Raw genomic sequence first — 21,674 nt, forward strand, 5'->3', positions numbered from 1 at the left:
CTGCACGCTTTCACGGACCCCCCCCACACCCCAACTATTCCTGGGTGGGGGGATGCTATTATTATGTCCATTTACAGACGAGGAAATGGAGTCTGGAGACCATAAGTGACATGACAAGGCCACCAGAAAGGACGAAGTTCGAGGGAAATGGCACCTTGGATTCCAGTGCCTTGACCTGGGGGCCTGGGGTGGGGAGGACGCCCCAAGACCACAGCCTCTTTCCTACCAGCGCACCCCTGCGGACCAAAGGGTCTGGGAAGCCACTGCTTCCTCCGCTCCGCCCCGGCTTCCGCAGCAGTTTCGGAGGTCCCGGCGCCCAGCGGACCCCAGGCTGTGGCCCGAGCCCCAATCGCTCTCTTGGAAAGCGGGGTTCCGATTTCCCCGCCCCGCGAGTGGCCAGGAGAGACGACGACGCACCGGAATGCGCTCGGCGGACGCGCCTTCCCAAGCGCGAGGGCCGCGCCCCAACCTCCCGCCCCCCACCAAGGCGCTGTCCGCGGTGCTGCCCGGACCGCCCGCCGCCCCGCAGGCGTTCAGGCCCGAGGGCCGCCTCCCCAAGCCCCCAGGGGCCGCACCAGTGCCTTTCCTAAACCAACCCCTTGCCCGCCCAGCGCGAGGACCCACCCGAGGCTGAGTCCCCTGGGCGCCCTCTTTCCTCACATCAGGAACTGAGAAATTATTGAAAAGACCACGACCAGAGAACGGAAGGGATAGGTGTCTCAGAACCCCACGCCTGCCCTGGCTTCCAGAGGTGGCCCAACTCCTCCACACAGCCACCTCTGCACCTGTCCCTCGGCCCCAACTTGGCTGGAGCCTCCTGCTCCAGCTGGGGCCGCACCGAGGATGGACCACAGTTCTTCCAGAACACAAATTTATTTGGCATTCGGATGAAACGGTTCTCACAGCATCTTAAGAATTAGTGCCAACCCAACCAAAATAAACCCAAACTAAAAACCCTTAGTGAAAGGAAAACATAAACAGGCCTTGAGACAATGGCCTATAGACACCCACCCCCACCAAGCAGGTCAGCAGCTCTCACAGGAGCACAAGACTCTCAGCCAGGGCTGGTTGGGATTCATCTGACCACGGAGCACAACCAGATCTCATGACGGTTGGCCTAGGCAGAAGGCCGACCCCACCTCTCCCCTTGCTCCCCCACCCCCACCCCCAGTGGAGCTCAGCCCCTGGGGCACTAGCTCCTGGGGACACTGCGGGCAGCAGGCAAGGCCTGAAACAGTGCTGCACGTGGGCTGAGCAACCCCGGAGCCCTGGCCTGTCCAGAAGCAGGCCCCCATCTGTGGCCCCCACAGCCTGCTCCGGGCCACCCCCTTAGTGACTCCCACATGCCCGACTGGCCCAGCAGTCCTTCAGTCCCCAATCCCACACATCTAGTGCCAGACGCCCTGCCCTGTACACACGGGTCTGAGGCCTGGGCCAGAGACACGGGGGTTGGGAGGGACCCTGAGCTGTTGGGGGCAGGATCCTCTGGGGCTCCATGGGGGAGCCCACTCCAAAGCAGGAGTGCTCAGGACCCTCACCTAGCACCAACAAGGCCTGTGACAGCTGCTCAGTGCCCAGAACACAGTGGAGGCAGGACACGCGTTCTGCTTTGTCTTCAGCAGCCAGTGCAGCCACTCTCCAGTCCCAGTCCTTGGCAGGGGGAGTGCAGGCCTGCTCGGCATGCAGCCTGCCCGCGTGGGGCTGCCTGCAGCACTCTGGCTCCTGTGGGCCGAGCCCTGGTCTCTGGGCAACTTGAGAAGCTCATGCTGCCCAGGGAAGAACAAAACGGTCCCCAAGGGGAGACTGTGAGAACGTGTCCAGAAATAGACTGTGCCAGCGAGGCCTGTCACCACAGAGCACCCACTTCAAGTCATCCCCCGCTCACTGCTGGTCTGGGAGGGCACGAGGGGCCAGGGAAGGGCTCCCTGCTCTCAGCTGAGGGCCACGCCTTGGGGCCGCCCAGCACGCCATGGCTGGCCCTGGAAAGGGGGGCCCCAGGCCTGAGTCCCCGTGTACCGCCACCACCTGCAAACACTTAGACACATACACACACATACGCACACAGATACACATGCACACAACAAAGAAAAGATCCAGACATTCAACGTAGAAAAGATATGAATGTGCTAAAAATCGCACAAAACCCGCTTAACCTCCAAACCTCAGAAATGCTAAAAACCCTATGTCAGGAGACAAGACCACTGCCCAGAAACAGGCAACAGTGACCCTCAGTCAAAGGCCCCCCAGGGTAGGACACCCAGCACCTTGCTGCTGGGGACAGGAAGGTGGCCTGCGGCCACTGGGCACATAGCTCCAGTGGTGGCGGTGGTGGGCAGGAAGTGGACTTCTGGGAGATGGACAGCCCAGGATGTGAATTTCAGCCATCCCTCCCCCCAAAGACACAACCCTTATGGCACAAACAAGGTGGGGTGGGGGCAGGCCAGGTCCAGGGGCAAATTCAGCAGGAGTGGGGGCTCCAGAGGGCAGGAGCCAGGAGCCAGCCCCAGTGGAGGATCCAGGGCCAGGACACTCATGAGTGACTAAAGGCCCCAGCCCGACCCCAGAGCTGCCCAGGGCGGGTCACGCATTGTGGTGCCGGGGAGAGAATGGTTGGGGTGGGGCCCAGGCCTCCTGGTGTGCAACTGAGCTTCACGGAGCCCAGCTGGAAAGACAGTACAGAGTCCAGCCTCCTTCCCAGCTGCCCTCCTCAGGGCCTTGGGCACCTTGGGCACCAGGCCAGCCCCCACAGCTGGATGTTCACAACTGGACCTGGGGGACCACCCCCAGAGCAGCCCTTGCGGCAACCTCCAAGGCCATCTGCCCCGACTGCACTGACAGTCCTCAGACACCCGCTACCCGGGCGCGCCTTCTTGAGCCGCGGCTAGCTAGGCGTGCGCGGCAGCCTGGGCTCCTCTGGAGGGCGAGTGGCAGCAAGCAAGTCCATCAGAGCTGGAGTGTCCAGCCCCACTAGAGCGTATGGTGCCTCCTTTGTTCCCTGCTCCTGACACGTGTGGTCTCACCAACTCTGTCATCCTTCTGCCGTTTAAAAAGAAAAAGACAGTGACCCAAAGCTACGCGTGTGTTTGAAGCCCCCAAAGACCCTCGGGCAGGTGCTGGCACCCTGGGGGCTGGCGTGGTGTCTGTGTGCCCGCCGTCAGGGGTGTGGCTGTGCAGCTGGGTCCAGGCTCACTCAGGGGCCCCTCAAGTCTCCCAAGGGGATCAGCGTTTTTCTCGACGGCAAACAGGTGCTCCCCTGCCCATTTGGACCTCGGGCCCGCCGTCCTCTACACCACAGTATTGAGGGAACTTCGGCTGTGGCGGCCGCCCCCCGGCAGCGCCTCTGTGGCCAGGGCACTGCCACTCTGGGCGGGGTCAGGGGGCACAAGGAGGACACTGCTGCTGTCGGCTGAGTCTTCCAGTTCGGCCAGAGAGGCCCTGGGGGTGGGCAGGGGCTGCTCCAGGCGCCGGGGCGCTGCACCCTCACCACCACCGTCCCCTGTGGCCAGCTGGGCGGCCTCCGCTGGCTCAAAGGCGTCATCATCTGTGGGAGGAGATGGAGGTCAGCGGGGGGGTCCTGGCTCGGGGTAGCTCCTCCTGCTTGCCTGCTCCCACCAACACCGCCGGGCAGGCGAAAGCCTGCCCCACGGGGCTCCACCGTGCTCACCCCGCACCTTCGCCATGCAAGTGGGCTGTGTGGGGCTGGAGCAGGGGTACAGCCATGAGCAAAGCATGATGTGTGCGTAGGGGACACGCTTTGACTGAGTCAGCAGATCAAAGGGAGGGGAGGGGGAAACCCTCTCAGACTCTGGGGGTCCAGGCAGGGCTCACATGCATTAGACATGGGCTGGAACACGGGGGCAAGTGCGGGAGATGGACCAGAGCAGGCAGCCCGGCCAATTGTCTGGGGGTCTGCAGAACACCCTGGTCTGAGGGAGACTTGGTGGCAGCCCCTCCTTATTCCTGCAGGTGCTCTCTGAAAGCTCGGGGCTCAGGGACCCAGCACCGCCGCTCCCCTGGCCGACACCCCCAGCCCAGCAGTCCTGCCATCCTGCCCCGGGGAGCATTTGCTCCCCTGCAGCCTGGTCTACGGAGGCATCTGGGACTCGCACTCCCAGAAGCATCCGTCCTCCTACCCACCCTGGCCCCCTGGACAGCATATTGTGACAATCAGTGTCTCAAGGACAGAGGTCAAATCCAAGGCTTTCCTGCCGGTGCAGACCACAAAGGACGGGACTAACTGACAGTAACAGACCAAGAACACAGCAGTGCCAGCCTTGCAAAGCCCAGCCTGCTGTGTTACGTGTGCATGTGTGTGTAACACACAGGGAATCGGGATGGGACACCTGCGTGCACACCAGGGACAGGGACAGGTCAGGCCATGGGCAGGACACCTGCTGTTCTTTCTGCTTCACCTGTGAGGAATGATTTTCCATAGTATCAGATGAACAACAGACTCAAGTGGCCGCTGGACAGGAGGGCATGCCGAGGGGCTGTCTCCTCAGCTCACCACATGTGCCCCATGCCTGACAGCCCAGCGTCCGGGCACCCCACTCCCCACAGGGCCCTGCTGAGGGGGCCCCAAGGGGTGCTCACTAACAGGAGTTCCCGGGAGGGAGGCAGGGGCAGGGAGACCACTGCCAGTGGCCATCTGCGACCCTGGGAAGAGTGTGCCCACCCCAGACGGTGGGACCATCTTAAAGGGAAAACCAAAGCAAAAGCAGAAGGCCGGGCAGAAGTTGGGGGGCCACAGGGCCTTGGCCCGCATGCCAGCTGGTTGTGACCCATGGCTCCCTTGCCCTGGGGGTCACCTGCAGGGTCGTAGAACATGCTGTCTGGGTTGATGGAGGCCTCGTACGGTGGCGGCGGGTCATCGGGTTGGTCGATGTCCGGGTACTTGTACGCAGTGTAGGGAGGCGGAGGGTCATGGAAATGGAAAGTACCGCCTTCCCCATCGTCGGAGAGGTGCAGCGGTGTGAGGCCTGTGCCGAACCCATCTGGGCCATAATCAAAGCCAGGGATCCTTCGGCCGAGGTTGAAGTGGTGCACTGGGCGGTCGGAGAGAGAAACAAGCCCGGAGCCATCACTCCTGGGCTGGACCTGCCACGTCCAGGCCCAGGGCACCCCGCACTCCGACAGTCACACGCCTGTGCCCGGCTGCTACCTGCCATCCACACTGGGAGCCCCACCCACCCACCCACCAGCTCCGGCCCACAGAACCCGGGCTCTCAGCGCATCTGGGCGTGACCCGCGACGGCCTCGGCATGCTGCCCACCCTGCAGCTCCATCTCCAGGAGGGCTCACCGTGATGCGGGGCCTTCAGACCTGACACGTGTGCCCTCGGAGGCCCTGGGGCCCTAACACAGCAGCTGTGGTCCCTTGTCACCATGATCCTCAGCCCCCCTCCCCACAGGGACTAGGAAGCCTCCTGGCTTGCTCACTGAGATGAGGGGGAATCTCAGAAACTCTACGCAGGCACAAGCTGTGGCAGAGAACGTGGGCTGAGGAGGGTGGACCATGCTCCCTAAGCTGCCACCAGTCATGGGTGTCCAACGTCTTTAGCGGGCAGGCTGCCCCGGCAGGTGCCCACACACCCTGGGGGGCCAGGGCCGGCGCCCCTCCCACCACACTCGTGTGGCTCAGCCTGGGAGTGGGAGCAGGAGCAGGCAGGGTACAGCTGCTGGGCAGCCCTGTCTTCCTCCTCCCTGTCCTGGGACCGCCGCCGAGCCACTGTGGGCGGCAGGGCTGGGCACTCACGGTTTGCTCCAATCAGGGACTCAATGCGCTCCCGGCGCCTCTGGCGCAGCCGATGGACCATGAAGAGCAGCAGTGACAGGATGAGGAAGGAGGACACGCAGCTCACAATCAGACGCATCCCGCTGGCCATGGAGTCCAGCAGGCTGCTGCCGTCTGTGCGGACGGGGAGAGCTGCTCTCAGGAGGGGAGTTGGCCCCCCAGGCAGTGTACCTCCTGACCCCTCCTAGTGCCAGGCCCCGCACACAGCCACTGGGATGCCGCAGCCCGGCCTCAGCCCCTCCTGAAGGCTCTGTCGCTACCCCATTCCCCACCCGCCCCCATTGCTGGGGTTGAGCCCCGGAAGCCACTCGGGGCTGGACGGGGTGCTGAGCAGAACTGTGCATCCGGCCGCAGCACCCAGGTCCTCCCTGATGCAGGGGAGCTGAGGTCAGCAGGGCTGTGTCAGTGGCCTGAGTTCAGAGCTTGGCTTCAGTCCTACAGGGGGCCCAGAGCTCTCTGCCCCTCCCCTGCACCCAGCAGTGCTCACATGTGGAGGCTGGGGTCACCTGGACCCCACAGGTGATCCGGAGAGGATGCAGGTGCAGCTTCCCCTGGACCCCAGAGTCTCTGTTACAGCCCCTGTCTACCCTCAGCCCTGTCAGTGTCTGTTCTGATTCTTTTTTTTTACCTTTTTATTTTATATTGGAGTACAGTTGATTAACAATGTTGTGTTAGTTTCAGGTGTACAGCACAGTGATTCAGTTAAACATACACGCATTGACTATTCTGATTCCTGACCTCCCCACGCCCACCCTCCTGCCCACCCTCTCTGTGGGTGGGGAGCCTGGGGGCCACCGCCAGGGACTCAACTGCACACTCACAGTCTCGCAGGATGGAGAGGGGTCACCCAGGGAGAAAGTGTTCACACGGGAACCCCGCCGCCAACTCACGCTCCTCTCCCCATCGGGTCATAGCGCCCGCCCGAGTAAGGCTGGGCAGGGCCTGCTCTGGGCCAGCTCCGTGGTGGAAGCCCAGGGTCCCGCAGCAGCTTCCTCGGGGGGCCAGAGTCCGGCCTGCACCCAGATGTCTTGGGGCAGAAGCGGTGGGGGCCTAGGGCCTGGGCAGCAGCTCCGTGGTGAGCACCAACCCCGCCCCACCAGCCAAGCGTCCCAAAGTCCTCTGCTTGTGGAGGCTGCAGCTGCAGGGCGCTCTGCTAAGGGCCCTGTGCCTCTGACCGCACATGTCCAGGGGCCTCACCAGGGTGACTCTGCAGCCCCGGGGACACTGGCAGCTTCTGGTGATACCTTTGGCGGTCCCCAACAGCAGGCGGGGGAGGCACTTCTGGCACCTGGTGGGCAGAGGCCGGGGATGCAACTCAACATCCCACTGGCCACTAGCTCAGGGTCTGACCTGCCCTGCCTGGCACACACCAGGCTTGTTGGGCGCTGCTAGGAGAGGTGCTGGTGCAAGGCAGAGAGGGAGAGAACAGTGTCAGGCATTCCCAGGGCTCTCGCCTGCGTGAGGTTGCCACTTCCGCCGAGTCACAGAATCGGAACCAGGGGGATCTGGGAACACCTGCCTCCAGACGCAGCGTGGAGGCCAGGGAGCTTCACTGGGCAGGAGTGACCTGAGCCATGGGAGTCTCTGTGTCCACTCCCACTTCTGCAACAGCCACATGAGCAAGTCCCCAACTGCCAGCCCTGAGGAGACACTTCACAGCCAACACAGGTGCCAGTTGGATGGCCAGGCTCATACTGGCCCTTCTCCCATGGGGCCAGAAAGCTTTCCCCAAAGCTGCATTTACTGCTGACAACACTGGAGTAAGTGTGTGAAAGGAAACATCCTCTCATTAATTAGCTGCTGTTCTGATGCCGGTCTCAAGGGAACATTTCATCCCTGTCCGGGAGGAGGTCTGTCAGCCCACGGGGCTGCTGTTAATTGGCGGCCAGCTCAGAGACCCCAGGGTCAGGGGGTAACTAAAGCAGCAGGCCTCTGCAATGACTAATTCCTGCTCAGTCCTAAAATAAGCCCAAGGACACGGCCAAGGTCCCCGGACCATCATCCACGGTACTCACCAAGAAGAGGTACCAGCAGTCAGACATGAAGAAAAGAGTACTGTCCCAGGGGGCATAGGCCAGCCAGGGGCCCCCGGGGGCCCTCAACATGGCAGGTCCCTCCATGGGGCCCGGACAGTGCCAGGCGGGGCTGCCTGCTGTGGTCCAGGCTGCAGGTCCCTGGCCAGCCCTGGGCCCCGACAGAAGACACATAATGCTGCAGCAGACACTGCTGAATGGAAGGGGCCCCGGAGGCCGCTGGCCTGACTGTTGGTCTGATGCCTAAGCCTGCCCAGGCCTCCCCAGGCCACCACGAGGAGCTTGGCGCCCCACTGGGCTCGGTGCCAACGACAGCATCCAGTCTCTGTGGAGGAAGCAGGTGGAGCCGAAGCTCAGCAGGAATCGGGAGGCGGGTGCCTGGTCCCTGATGCAGGCTCTGCTACCGGCTGGTGCACGGCCAGCACCTCACACCTCTCGGCCCCAAGCCCGGGCACCAGCACAGGACGGAAGGAGAGGCCGTTGCTCAGCGTCGATTTGTTTCCTGAATGAGCTGAATGACCGTTGAACATCTTTTCAGGTGCTTGGCTGACTTCGTGCATCTGCTCTGGTCAAGTGTCATTTTAGAGCCTCTGCCCATTTTTTAACAGGGTGGTTTGTTCTCTTATTATTGAGTTTTGAGAGTTCTTTATATACTCTGAATACAAGACCTGTGTCCGATCTGTGTTTCTCTGTTGGTGGTTTATCTTTTCAATTCTTTAAGGGTCTTTCAACGAGCAGAAGTTTTCAATTTTGATGAAGTCTAATTTATCAATGTTTCTTTTGTGGACCATGCTTTTGATCTAAAAATGTTGCATATCCCAAGGTTACAAAGATTTTTCTCCTGTTTTCTTTTAAAAGACTTAATTTTAAAAGAACATATGTTGGGGGGGAGGGATAAATTGGGAGATTGGGATTGACATACACACACTACTCTATATATAAAATAGATAACTAATCAGACACTACTGTGTAGCACAGGGAACTCTACTCAATACTCTGTAATGGCCTATATGGGAAAAGAATCTAAAAAAAGAGTGGATATATGTATATGTCTAACTGATTCACTTCGCTGTACACCTGAAACTAAAACACTGTAAATCAACTATATCCCAAAATTAAAAATAAAATAAAAGAACATATGTTTTCTTCTAGAAATTTTATAATTTAAAGTTTTACATAAGTGTATGACCATTTTGCAAGAAGTGTAGTGTAAGGTTAATTTTTTATTTTGCTTATGGATGTCCAATTGTTCCAGCTCCATTTGTTGAAAGACTATCCTTTCTTCATTGAATTGTCTTTGTACCTCTGTTAAACAGCAGTTGACCACATAAGTGTAGACTATTTCTAGACTCTCTATTCTGTTCCACTGATCTATGTGTCTATTCTTGTGCTAAAAAATCACACTGTTTTGATTACTATGACTATATAGTAAGTTTTATATCTGGTGCCATGAATCCTCCAACTTTGTTCTTTTTAAAAACCGGTTTGGCTATTCTAATTCCTTTGCCTTTCCACATAAATTTTAGAATCAACTTGTTAATGTCTATAAAAAAACCCTGCTGGAATTTTGGTTGGTACTGTATAGAATCTATAGATAATTTGGGGAGAATTAACCTCTTAGTGATATTGAGTCTTCTGATCCATGAACCTTTCATTTTATTTATGCCCTTGATTTCTTTCATCAGTGTCTTAACGATTTGTAGCATACAGACGGTGTGCATATTTTGTAAGATTTGTACCTAAGTATTTCATGGTTTTTGGTGCTACTATAAATGGTACTTTTCTTAAAAATTTCAATTTCCAACTTTTTACAGGTAGTATATATAAACATAATGGATTTTTGCATATTGACCTTGTATCTGGAGACCTTGCTAAACTAAACACATTTATTAATTCTAGCAACATTCTTGTAGATCCTCTAGGATTTTCTACGCAGACAATCACATCATCTACAACAAGAAATGATTTCATTTCTTCCCTTCTGGTCTGGATGCCTTTTCTGACATTGCCCTTGACCTCCCATACAACCCCGAACATGGTGGTGAGAGCAGACGTCCTAGCCTTGTTGAAGGAGATATTTTCCTGGTGTCTCTTTCCTTGGTGCAGTGTGGGCAGTTGCCAGAAGAGGTTGCTTGGCCTGGGAGGCAGTCAGAAGGCTGTAGAAGCAAGGCCACAGTGTGGGGCAGGGTGAGGCCTTGACTGGGCTATTCTGGCTGCACTGGAGAGAGGCCTGTGGCAGCTCTGATCCTGCCCAGATGCCCTGAAGGCCGTGGTCTGCTGAGAAGTCCTCAGAGCTGGGTGGGCTCCACGGGCCATGCATGCCCACAGATGAGTCATGCTTGTATATGTTTGGTCATTCTTACAGAGTCTGGACAGAGAGTCAAGGCAGCAGAAGTCAACTCCTGAGAAAGAACCAGGAATCCTGGTGAAGAGATTTGTGAAAGCCAGCATTTGACTCCCATGGAAGGTGAGTAAGCTGGAGGCTGGAGTGATGTGGCTGGGGCGCAGGAGACCTGGCAGGCACCCAACTGGCTTGTCAGACATCTGCAGGCATGTGCCCTTCAGTAGCGGGTACCATCTACCCTGTGGGACGGGGAGGCCTGAGCGCACCCCAGCTCCATGTCCCCTGCTGGCTCCTCACAAACATGGCCTCTGCATGCACCACAGCCAGCCATACAGGTTTGGGGTACACGCCAAAGCACCCGGCCCGCCGAGCCTCAGCCAGCCTGACGCTGTCTGGCTTGCCCTGATGGCCCTGGGGAGCAGGACGGCTCTCGGTGTGTGGCCCTCACATGTGGCTCCAGCTTCCCTCCATAGGTCCTGCCCAAGCCGTCCGCTGTGGGGCCCACAAGCCCACGTCGCTCACATTGAAATTCATGCTTCTAATTTACATTTCTCTTGAGGTCGTGAATTCACAGGGAGATGCCAGCTGCTCTGGCGTGGAGAGCAATCAGGTGTGTGAGTTGCTGTGCTAAGGGCTGAAAGGACAGTCCCACCCGCTGCTCTTTTATCAGAAGTGGAAGGAGGAGGGTCACCCAGAGACCACATGGCCCCTGGCGTCCACCGTGAGTCACCACCGAGTGGGGAGGAGTTTTATGTCAAAACTGTGGGTAATATTTAATCTTTTTCTTAAAGATTCTAACAGTAAAGACTGATAATGGCAAGCAACAGAAACTGTCATCACCTTCCACGTCACCACACTCAGAAACAGGAAGAGCTCCAATGGGGACCACGACGGAAGCCAGTTCTGAGTGTAACCAGGAGAGAAGACAGGCCTACAGCCCTTGGTCACAGCTGCCATGTGAACACGCAGCCCCACGCAAGGCCGAGCTCGCCATCTCACCTGGGTCCAGGCACATGAACTTGCAGCATTCCTTAGGGTCCTTGCGGTACTGCTGGCAGCCCTGGGGCCGCTCGCACAGGGCAGCTACGCACATCTCGGGCTCCCCTCTGTGACAGGTGCAGCTCAGGCACGGATCGTCCCCTTTGGGGGTGAAGTAGAACCCTTCATCCACAACGTTGTCCTTGATGTCGACACATGTCTGACCTGCAATAGGAAGAGATATGTGGGTCACCAGCCAGAGGAGCCCTGAATCCCCACCCGGGCCTGGGCCAACATGACAGCAGAGGAGTTGGCAAGATGGACCTGAAGCACCCCCTTCCAGGGTGGTGGGTCTGCCCGTGGTTACAGGGAGGGGCTGAGAGACCGCCTGGCACACTGTCAGGACAACACGTTGCTCAGCATACCTGGCCACGAGCAGACAGCAGGGACAGAGAGCCCAGGGAGAAGCTCTTGCTTTCAAGTGCCTAAGCGCATTACATGTGAGATTCCCTCCATTATAAAATGCAGGTGTCACGAGTATCAGCCCTTTTAGCATCAGAATGTATCTCAAATGAGCCTTGGGAGACAGTCCACTGGAACTGAGACACACAGTGAATTCGCGCAAAGCCGACTGGGACCAGAGGAGAAAGAACTGCTGGTGTGAGACAAGAGGGGGTGAAGGCGCAGGCCCTGAAGCGGGTAGGAGACACGCCCAATGCTGGGCATGACGGCTGAGGCAGGGGTGTGGTTCTCCTCAGGGACATAAGGAGGAGATGTTCTGGTCTCTCAGTGGGGTAGGGATATCTAGGAAAACTCACAGAAGACGCCACACCTCGGGTCTGTGCCACACTTGACTGGAGTCAAATCTGTGTAACCCACGTGATCAGGAGTGTGCAGGGCAAGAAACTTACATAAAAGTGTTCCTGCTCGAACAGAGGGAGGAAGGATGAAGAAAATGAGCAGAGCCCTTGGAGATGCAGGAAAACCATGTGGAGACACAACGGACAAAAACGCCCACATTCGCTGCAAAGCAAAATCCTACACATCTAGGAAGCTCAACGGACTTCAAGTAGGATAAACACAAAGAACAGACGTGGCACAGGGAGAAAGCAGGAAGTCAGAGAGGACGGGAACCTTAAAAAGAGCAAGAAAAAATGACACAATACTTATTGTGAACCCCAGTAAGATTTCCTGCCAAGAGGCCAGAAGGCGGTGGAATAATGAATTCTAAGTGCTCAAAGGAAAAGCTGTCAACCAAGAGTTCTCCATCCAGCAAAGCTGTCTTTCAAAAATGAAGACTGTCCCGGGTAAACAAAACCTGAGAGAACTTGTGCTTTCTGACTCCCAGGATAAGAAACACCAAAGGAAGCTCTGCAGCAAAAAGCAGGTGACCTTCAGAGAGTAATCTGAATCCATACAAAAAGCCAAAAAGCACTAGAAAAGGCAATTATGTAATTATAAGACAGTACAACTGCGTATTTTTCCTCCTTTATTCTCTCAACTTAATTAAAAGGCAGTTGTATAAAATAATATATCTGTAGTGTAGTGCTGGGCCCATAACATATGGAAAGGTAATATACCTGGAATGTATGTGCCAGTGACAGTGAAAGAGGTGTGTGGAAGCAAAGTTGCACTGGGCAAAGGAAACGGCTGCAGATGGTAAAGCAATTACAACTGTGTAGTGTTGGGTTTTTAACACTAAGAGATCTAATGTATACAGTACTCATGCTGCAGAGAGGAAAAGAGAACGGAGTTTCACAGAAGTATGTGACAGTGTGATTTAGAAGAAACATATATTTGGTCATCCAGATGACCAACATACACTTCTCATATACATTTGGTCTTCGCCCAGTTCCTGGCTCACAAATGCTTGGAATTTCTTAAGTGCAGAGAGTGATACAGGAGTCTTTTGTTCTGTGATGAAGTGACTTTTGGAAACTGGTTGCCGGGAGGACCAACCCTGTGATCAGAGGGTTGGAACTTTCGGTTCCCATCCCTTGATTTCTGGGGAAGGGGTGGGTAGGGGCGGGTGGAGGTTGAATCAATCACCAATGGCCGATTTAATCAATCATGCCTATGTAATGAAGCCTCCATTAAAAACCCAAAAGGACAGCTTTTTGGCCTTTTTGGAAAGCTTCCATGACACGGAACCAGACCATTCTGCAGGCCGCTGTGCTGGGCACCAAGCTCCCCAAGAACAGAGCTCCTTCATTGGGGACCTCGCCTTATGTGTCTCCTCATCACAATAAATCAGTCATCTAGTGGGTAGACAGGTTTCTTGAGTTCTGTGAGCTGTTACAGCAAATTAATCAAGCCTGAGGAGGGGTCAGGGGAACACCATTTTACAGCTACCACTGGAAAAGAAGGAGACTTTAAGTAAAACAAACAAAAACTACTATGGGTAAAAAAGGTTCGATTAATGATTGAAAGGTTCAACTCACCAGGAAGATATAATAATTATAATGGCTTATGTCCCTAACAACACGATCTCAAGAAAGATAAAGCTAAAATTAGAGAGTATCAAGGAAAAATGGATGAATCAACATCCATAGTGAGAGATTATAACATGTCTCTTTCAAAAACTGATGTATCATGCAGCCAAAAAAGATCTGAGCAAGAGCACCAACAAGCCTGAGCTACCAGATGTATAAAAACCCTGTGGCCGGGAGTTCATAAAGATGAATCAAAGAGGCAAACCTCCAGTGAGACTGATCAAGAAAAAAGGAAGAGTACGTAAATGATATCAGGAAACAAAAGGAGAGCACAATGACAGACATACAAATGCTTCAAAAAAATCATAAGCTATTATTTAGATTAGATTACATGGGCAATGCCCTAGATACACATGACTTACCAAAACTGACTCAGGAAAACTAGGAGATGTGAATACGCCTATAGCCATTAAAGGAACTAAATCAGTATTAAAAATCGCACATGTATACACACACACACACACACACGCACGTGCACACACACACACGTCTTAGCTCTGCCCATTGAAAGGGCATAAAAGCAATGAGCTTTAACTAGTGCTCAGGTCCTCCAAGGATGATTCCAGAGAGCACAAGATGAACTTGGAAATGCTCAAAGAATGATGCAGACAGGTCAAAAGGACAGCCTGTGTAACTGTTTTTATTTCACAATGTTCATGAATCCAAAAGCTTAGGGAAGAAATGGCTCAATTATTTGAAAACCACAAACTACCAAAAACTCACTGAAGAGGAAATAAGACAATCTTGATAGTCCTATAACCATTAAATAAATTGAATTCATAATTAAAAAGCTCTCCCCAGGGCTCCCCTGGTGGCGCAGTAGTTAAGAATCCATCCGCCTGCCAATGTAGGGGACACCGGGTTCGATCCCTGGTCTGGGAAGATCCCACATGCTGTGGAGCAACTAAGCCCGTGTGCCACAACTACTGAGCCTGTGCTCTACAATCCGTGAGCCACAACTACTGAAGCCCGCACACCTAGAGCCCATGCTCCGCAACAAGAGAAGCCACTGCAAAGAGGAGTCACCGCAATGAGAAACCCGCACACCACGATGAAGAGTAGCCCCTGCTTGCTGCAACTAGAGAAAGCCCGCGCAAAGCAACAAAGACCCAACGCAGCCAAAAATAATAAAATAAATTTATAAAAATTAAAAAATTAAAAAATCAATGTACTCCACCACCTTGATAAGCTAAGGAAGAAATACCATATGTTCATAAAAAATGACGCAGAAAAAGCATTTGACAAAATCTAATATTTATAAAAACTCTTAGCAAGTTAGGAATAAAGGGAAACTTCAACTTGGTAAAAAATACCTGCCCAAAATACCTATAGCTGATATGATACTTAATGGTAAAAGGAGTGAATACATAGCCCATAAGATCAGGATACCTGTTCTCATCATTCTTATTCAACACAGTGCTGGGAGTTTTAGGCATTGCAGTAAGGCAAGATAAACAAGTAAAAGACATAGAGATTTAGAAGGAAGAAATAAAACTATCTCTATTTGCAGATAACATGATTGTATATATAGAAACTCCCAAGCAATCTACCAAAAAACTTCCTAGAATAAGTGACTTCAGCAAAGTCACAGAATACAAGATCAATGTACAAAAACCCATTACATTTCTTTACACTAACAATAAACATATATAAGCCAAAATTTAAAGCACATACATTTACAACTGCTCCAAAGAAAATGAATTACTTAGATATATACTTACACATGAAGAGGATCTGTTTGCTGAAAAATACATAATGCTCATGAAAGAAATAAAAGAATATCTAAGTAAATGGAGAGACATACCATGTTCGTGCATTGGAAGATTCAACATTGTAAAGATGTACATCTCCCCAGATTGACCTATATAAGTTTAATGCACTTCTTATCTAAATCCCAGCAAGGTTTTTATAGACAGATAAGCTTATTCTAAAATTTAGGTAGAAAAGACACAGGCTCTAGAACAGCTAAAACCATCCTGACCTAGAAGAATAAGGTAGGAGGAACCACTTCCTGATTTCAACACTGATTATACAGCTACAGTAATCAAAACAGTGTGGTAATGCAGAAGGTTCAATGGAACAGAATAGAGAACCCAGAAATATACCCACACAAACATGCTTGACTAAGTTTTGACAACGGCACAAAATGCAATGAAGGCAAGACAGCTTTTCAACAAACAGTGCCGGAGCAGCTGGACATCCACAGCAAAAAAGTGAAGCTTGACCTAATTCTCACAGCTTATTAAAAAATTAACTCAAAATGGATTATAGACTCAAATGTAAAATACAAACTATAAAACTTTTAGAACACAACACAGGGTAAACTCTTCAGAATGTAAGGCTAGGCAAAGAGTTTTCAGACCTGACACCAAAAGAGTGACCCATAGAAGGAAGAATTGTTAAACTGGACTTCAGCAAAACTAAAAACCTTTGTTCTGTTAAAGCCCATGTGAAGAGGATGAAGACAAGCTACAGAATAGGAAAAAATACCTGTAAAAAACTCATCTGCCAAAGAACTAGAACCTACAATACATAAAGAACTCTGAAAACTCAACAGTAGAAAACCCAAACAATCCAACTAGAAAATGGACAAATGACATGGACAGATATTTCACCAAAGAAAATATACAAATAAGCACACGGAAAGGTTTAACATCATTAGCCTCAGGGAAATGCAAACTAAAACCATGAGATAGTACTACATACCTATCAGAATGGCTAAAAATTAAAAATAGTGAAAATCACAAGTGCTGGCCACAATGTGGAGAAAACTGGGTCACTCTTACATGGCTGGTGAGAATGTAAACACTCTGAAAAAGTTCACTAGTTTCATAAACAATGAAACATGCAACTACCATACAACCCAGCAACTGCAATCCTGTGCATTTATCCCAGAGAAGGGAAAACTTACATTCACAGGAAAACCTGTGTGCACATGTTTATGGCAGCTTTAACTGTAACAGTCAAAAACTGGAATCGGCTCAGTTGTCCTTCAACAGGTGAGTGACTGGTTAAATGCTACTCAGCAATAAAAAGGAACAAAGTGCTGACAAGACACACGTGTAACAACTTGGAACTGTGCTGGGCAGAGAGCCAATCCCAAAAGGATGCATAGCAATATGGCTCAATTTATACAACACTATTGAAATGAAAAAACTTTAGAAGTGTTAGTGGTTGTAAGTGGTTAGGGAAGGGCTGGCTTCTAGCCAGCGCACTCCAGCTTCCCACACCAACCACATCCAATCCGAGCACACCTGGAGCCATCAGGGCACCGCTGAAAAGCCCCTTGCTGGCTCCACAACCCCAGCTGGAGGTGGGGAAGCACTTGAGGAGCCCATGCCGCTGGGAGGCCTTGAGGACAGATGCCCTGAAGAGGGGCCCAAAGGGAAAACCTAAAGCAGAGGCTGGAACAGACACTAAGAAGAGCCCTGTAGCAAACAAGATGCATAAAGGTAGCCACAGCCCAGCATGACTCCTGCTGAGACAGACCCCTCCACCCACTATACCCAAGGCACACAGAAGAAAGGCCAGCCTATTTCCAGGCACCAAAATGACTGGACTCCCCTCCACTGTCCTATACAAGGCGCTGATTTTCAACAAAATATGACAAGGCACACGACAAACCAGAAGGAAATACCAAACTCCAGAGACAACACGATCATCAAGGATATGACACAGAAGAAGGAAGTAACACACAGAAAATTTAACACAAGTAGGATTAATATGCGAAAACCTCTAGTGGAAAAGTTGACAACATACAAGATGGGAAATTCAGCAAAGAGAGAAACCATAAGAATCAAACAGAAATGCTAGAAATGAAATGTTAAAAAAAAAAGAGATGAAGAAAGCCATCGGTGGGTTCACAAGTAGACTCAACACAGCCAAGGAAAGAATTAGTAAACTTGAAGACAGGTCTATAGAAATTACTCAAACAGAAAGACCAAAAGGAAATTAAAGAGACACCACAACTAAGTGCAATGCATGATTCTGAACTGGATCCTGGGCCAAGAAAAAGAAAACCCGTAAAGCACGTTATTGAAACAACTGAGAACACCAGAGTAATAAATTGCAGATTGTTGTGCGGTGTTTGTTGTGTAGTATTTATTGTGCAGTATTGCATCTAGATCAAACGTCCTTGTTTGGATAATTGTGCTGTGGTTATATAAGAACATGCTGTTGTTCTTGGAAATATGCACTGAGTATTTAGGCCTCAAGGGAACAGTATCTCTAATTTACTCTCAAAAGATTTAGGAAAAATAGTCAAAAAGAGAATGATAAAGCAAATGTGGCACAATATAAATAACTGGTGATTCTGTGTAGAAGGCGTATGACAGGAAGTTCCTTGTATCATTCTAGTAACTTTTCCCTAAGTGTGCAATGATATCTAAGTAACAAGTTAGAAAGTTCCCTAGCCCCTGGGCCCAGATGCTCCTATAAGGTTGGTCTATCAAACAAGGTCAAGATTATAACCAACTAGTACAAACTGACTTAGAGGCTAGTAAAAGAGAATGCTTCCCAGCTCATTTCATAAACCTAATATAAATGTGATAACAAAAACTATTCAAGGAGCACGTGGAAAAGGAATGATAGTAACAGGCTAAGCTCACTTCTTAAAGCAGTTTCAAAAATCCTAAATAAAATATCAGCAAACCAAAGCTGGCAATAAACATACAAAAACCAGGAGGACAGTTCAAAATGAGAAAATCTATTAATGTGAAAGAGTAAATGAGAAAATCACGTAATATAAACAAAGCAGTAATGTAAAACAGTAAAGAAGAAACACCACACACTCCCAATAAATGCAGAAAAAGCATTAATATAAAAATCAATACATTTTTGTAATGTAAAAATTCCCAGCAAACAAGGACTAGACGGGTACTTCCTTAGCCTCATAAAGGTATCTGGTTTTCTAAGTCCTAGAGAAAATCTTACATTTAATGCTGAAACACTAAAAGCCATCCCTTTTGGGTTGGGAAGATAAGAATGCTCACTATTACCACTTCTAAGTGAAGCTGCAAGAAAAGAAACACCAGGAAAAAAAAGTAAAGAAGTTTTAAAAAGAGAAAAAAGATTTGAAAGAAAACACAAAAATGTCTAAAGAGAAAGTCTATTCTCTAATAGACAACTAATAAGGGAGTTCAGAAAACTGATCCCCAAATTCATACAGAAGAGGAAAAGGCCCAGAACAGGCAACACGATGGCTGAGGACAGAAGAGGAGCCCACCAACTGGGAGGACTTGTCACAAAGCTCCTATAAATGTGATGAGATGGTGCCCATGCAAGGACTGACCAACGGCCAAGTCCAAAACCAGGCTCTGGCCCCTGTGAAACCCTGACCCACGACCAATCAGCAGCGAAGGCAGGGATGGTCCCCAGAGGGGACAGATGAGGGAGCCCTGCCCTCGGGCTGCACAATCACAGCATGGCCCTGAGGCTGGAAGAACCTCAATGTGGAATGTGGGCGAGCGGGCTGGCAGAGGGCCCAGAACAGACCTGACACCACAGGCTGGAGGGCAGCGGCCCAGATGGGGCTGACAGAGAAGCAGAGTGAGGGCCTCTGGAAGACCCGCGGAGAGCAGGGGGAGGTGACTAAGAGAGTCCAAGGCTCCAGGACACCACGAGATGTGGCAGGTCCTCTGGTCACCACCCTCATCCCGACTCCTAACGACACGGGGTGGGCAGGGCCTCTGTCCTGGGGGGAGATGAGGGCTCAGGGATGACACTGGGGCCCAGCCTACAGGGCCAAACGGGACGCCCGCCTGCGTCAGATGTGCGCTTACTTCTTTTACACAGAAACGAAGACTTGTCGTGGCAGCTCTCAGCATGCCAGCTATGCAGGTCGTGGTGGCGGAGCGTGGGGAAGTGGAAGCATTGCAGCTGCGCACAGAACACACCGTCACCCTCTGACGTGGCCGCCGTGAAGATGGGGTCCGGGGGCAGAAGCACCTCTGAGGAGCCTGCGGGACAGACAGCATCACAGCATGATGGCAGCAAGCCAGGGAGCAGGGAGGCAGGCACGCTTAGAAACGTTACTACAACGTCAGAGGCCCTGCAAGGACGGCAGTGCCCACAGGAAGGAGAAAGACGCCCCTTCCTCCTCAGAGGGACTCAGCCAGTGAGAAGCTGTGGACTCTCTTCGACCACAGTGTCAGGACCACAAGTGTGCCCAGGAGTATCCGCACTGTCCTAAAGGCTGGCACCCTCTATTGGGGTTAGGGATTCACCCCAAGAGCTGGGATTAGGGCAGGTGAGAACCTACTAGAATGATCCTCTGCAGGCATGCTATGACTCTTGAGCCTGGAAACCTAATGGCCATTTCCGAATCAACTACTCCACCGGGAAATAGGAACAGGCACTCACACTCCAGAAGTACAGGTCAGGGATGCTCCAGCAGGACCTTTGAGGACTGAGCGGGGGGCTGCTCGGGGGGAAGCCACTGCCCGGGGCCCTGACCGGTCTGTGTGGAGACACGGCCGCCCACCTGCCACAAGGTCCCCCAGCCTGGGAGACAGGTGAGCTCTGCCCGAGTGCAACGTCCCTTCACTTTCCACAGGGAGGTGACAGAGCAAGCTGCCCGGGATCCCCAGGCTCACCAGCCCTCACTTGTCCTCAGAGACACATCAACAGCAGGACTGGGATGTGTTTGGGAAAAGGAACTGGCCCCAAGCTCAATCCAGAGGCCCAAGGAGCAGCCTAACAGGAGAGGCCCAAGGAGGGACAGGGCAAGGCATGTGGCTCGGGTGGCAGGTGCAGGAACCTGCCAGCACCCGGGCAATGGGACAGGAGGGGTGACCACGGGCGGGTGGGAACGCAGCTGCTCACATGGCTCCTGACGTCACCTCGGTAGTTAAAGCAACACACATGTACACTCACACATGCATGCTCACACTCACATAATCTATTTTAATTCCACCTGCCTGACGGTTCCGGGATGTTTTGGACCCTAACTCTGACCTTCCCTGTTCTAGGAAGCCTGTCCCTCCCTCTCTGGCCTGCTCACTCTGCTCATTTTTATGCTCCAATTAAAGTTGTGGACTTTGAAACGAGGGTGGACAGTCTAGAAATGGCCAAGGCAGAAGCCACCACAGGTTCCGGAGGAGGCCAAGCCCCACCTGGGTCTGGCGGAAGGGCCTGACGGGGGCTGGGCCATCACAGCCTCCCCGGGTCTGGGGTCCAATCCTCCACACAGCCCCGCACCGGGCACCGGGTGGGAGAAGGTTGGAGTGGAGAGCTTGGCAATAGTCGCCCTTGTCAGGATGACACCCCCCAGGTTCAAGCCCAACAACTCTTCTGAAGGACCAGGAAGCCTTACCTTTGAATGCCACCTCCCAGTGACCTTCTAAGGAGCGGTTCCGGCCAGTGATGACGTACTGGTAGCCGACCCACAACCTGCAGGAAAACAGATTGCAGGAGACCTCAGTGGGACAGGGGGAAGCAGGCACCACTGTGTGCATGTTTTTTTTAAAAAAAAAAAAACTTATTTATTTATTTATTTTTGGCTGCATTGGGTCTTCATTGCTGTGTGCAGGCTTTCTGTAGTTGCAGAGAGCAGGGGCTACTCTTCATTCCAGTGCGCAGGCTTCTCGTTGTGGTGGCTTCTCTTGTTGCAGAGCACGGGCTCTAGGTGCGAGGGCTTCAGCAGTTGTGGCTCACAGACTCTAGAGCACAGGCTCAGTAGTTGTGGCACATGGGCTTAGCTGCTTCACGGCATGTGGGATCTTCCCGGACCAGGGCTCGAACCTGTGTCCCCTGCATTGGTAGGTGGCTTCTTAACCACTGTGCCACCAGGGAAGTCCCTGAATGTGTGCATTTTTAATAGTTACATTAAAATATTGAGCTTCAAAGGCATTAATGATTTTTGAAAGTTTTGATACTTAGTTTTAATAAAATGCATTAAAATTCTAAATAATAAACTCACTAGTCAGAAAAAGTTTTTATCTCGGGTGACTCCTGCCAAGACTCTTCTTATTAGCTGAACCAATAAAGCTTTTACATTCTAAGTAAAATCAACCTAGTTCTTGGTGGACACAAACC

At 51.9% G+C, this 21,674-nt stretch overlaps 1 protein-coding gene across 7 annotated transcripts in view; it reads right to left on the minus strand.

The window, feature by feature from the left end:
* Positions 1 to 854: 854 nt before the first annotated feature.
* The window catches only part of DGCR2 (DiGeorge syndrome critical region gene 2), a 70,784-nt gene continuing 49,964 nt past the window's right edge, over positions 855 to 21,674 (minus strand). For 3 of the 7 annotated variants that reach the window (XM_089894834.1, XM_089894832.1, XM_089894831.1), the window contains 6 exons: positions 20,953 to 21,029; positions 19,421 to 19,597; positions 11,170 to 11,373; positions 5,755 to 5,925; positions 4,809 to 5,045; positions 855 to 3,541 (listed from right to left, as the gene is read on the minus strand). In XM_089894834.1, the coding sequence (XP_089750960.1) occupies positions 3,285 to 3,541; positions 4,809 to 5,045; positions 5,755 to 5,925; positions 11,170 to 11,373; positions 19,421 to 19,597; positions 20,953 to 21,029 (1,123 nt within the window). In that variant the 3' untranslated portion in view covers positions 855 to 3,284. The remainder of the gene's footprint in view (positions 3,542 to 4,808; positions 5,046 to 5,754; positions 5,926 to 11,169; positions 11,374 to 19,420; positions 19,598 to 20,952; positions 21,030 to 21,674) is intronic. The other 4 variants (XM_089894835.1, XM_022551535.3, XM_089894833.1 and 1 more) reach the window with 2 other exon arrangements.

The sequence above is a fragment of the Delphinapterus leucas genome, chromosome 14 (genome assembly GCF_059928025.1).
Source record: "Delphinapterus leucas isolate spDelLeu-1000000601 "Yukka" chromosome 14, BTC_Dleu_Yukka2, whole genome shotgun sequence".
NCBI lineage: Eukaryota > Metazoa > Chordata > Mammalia > Artiodactyla > Monodontidae > Delphinapterus > Delphinapterus leucas.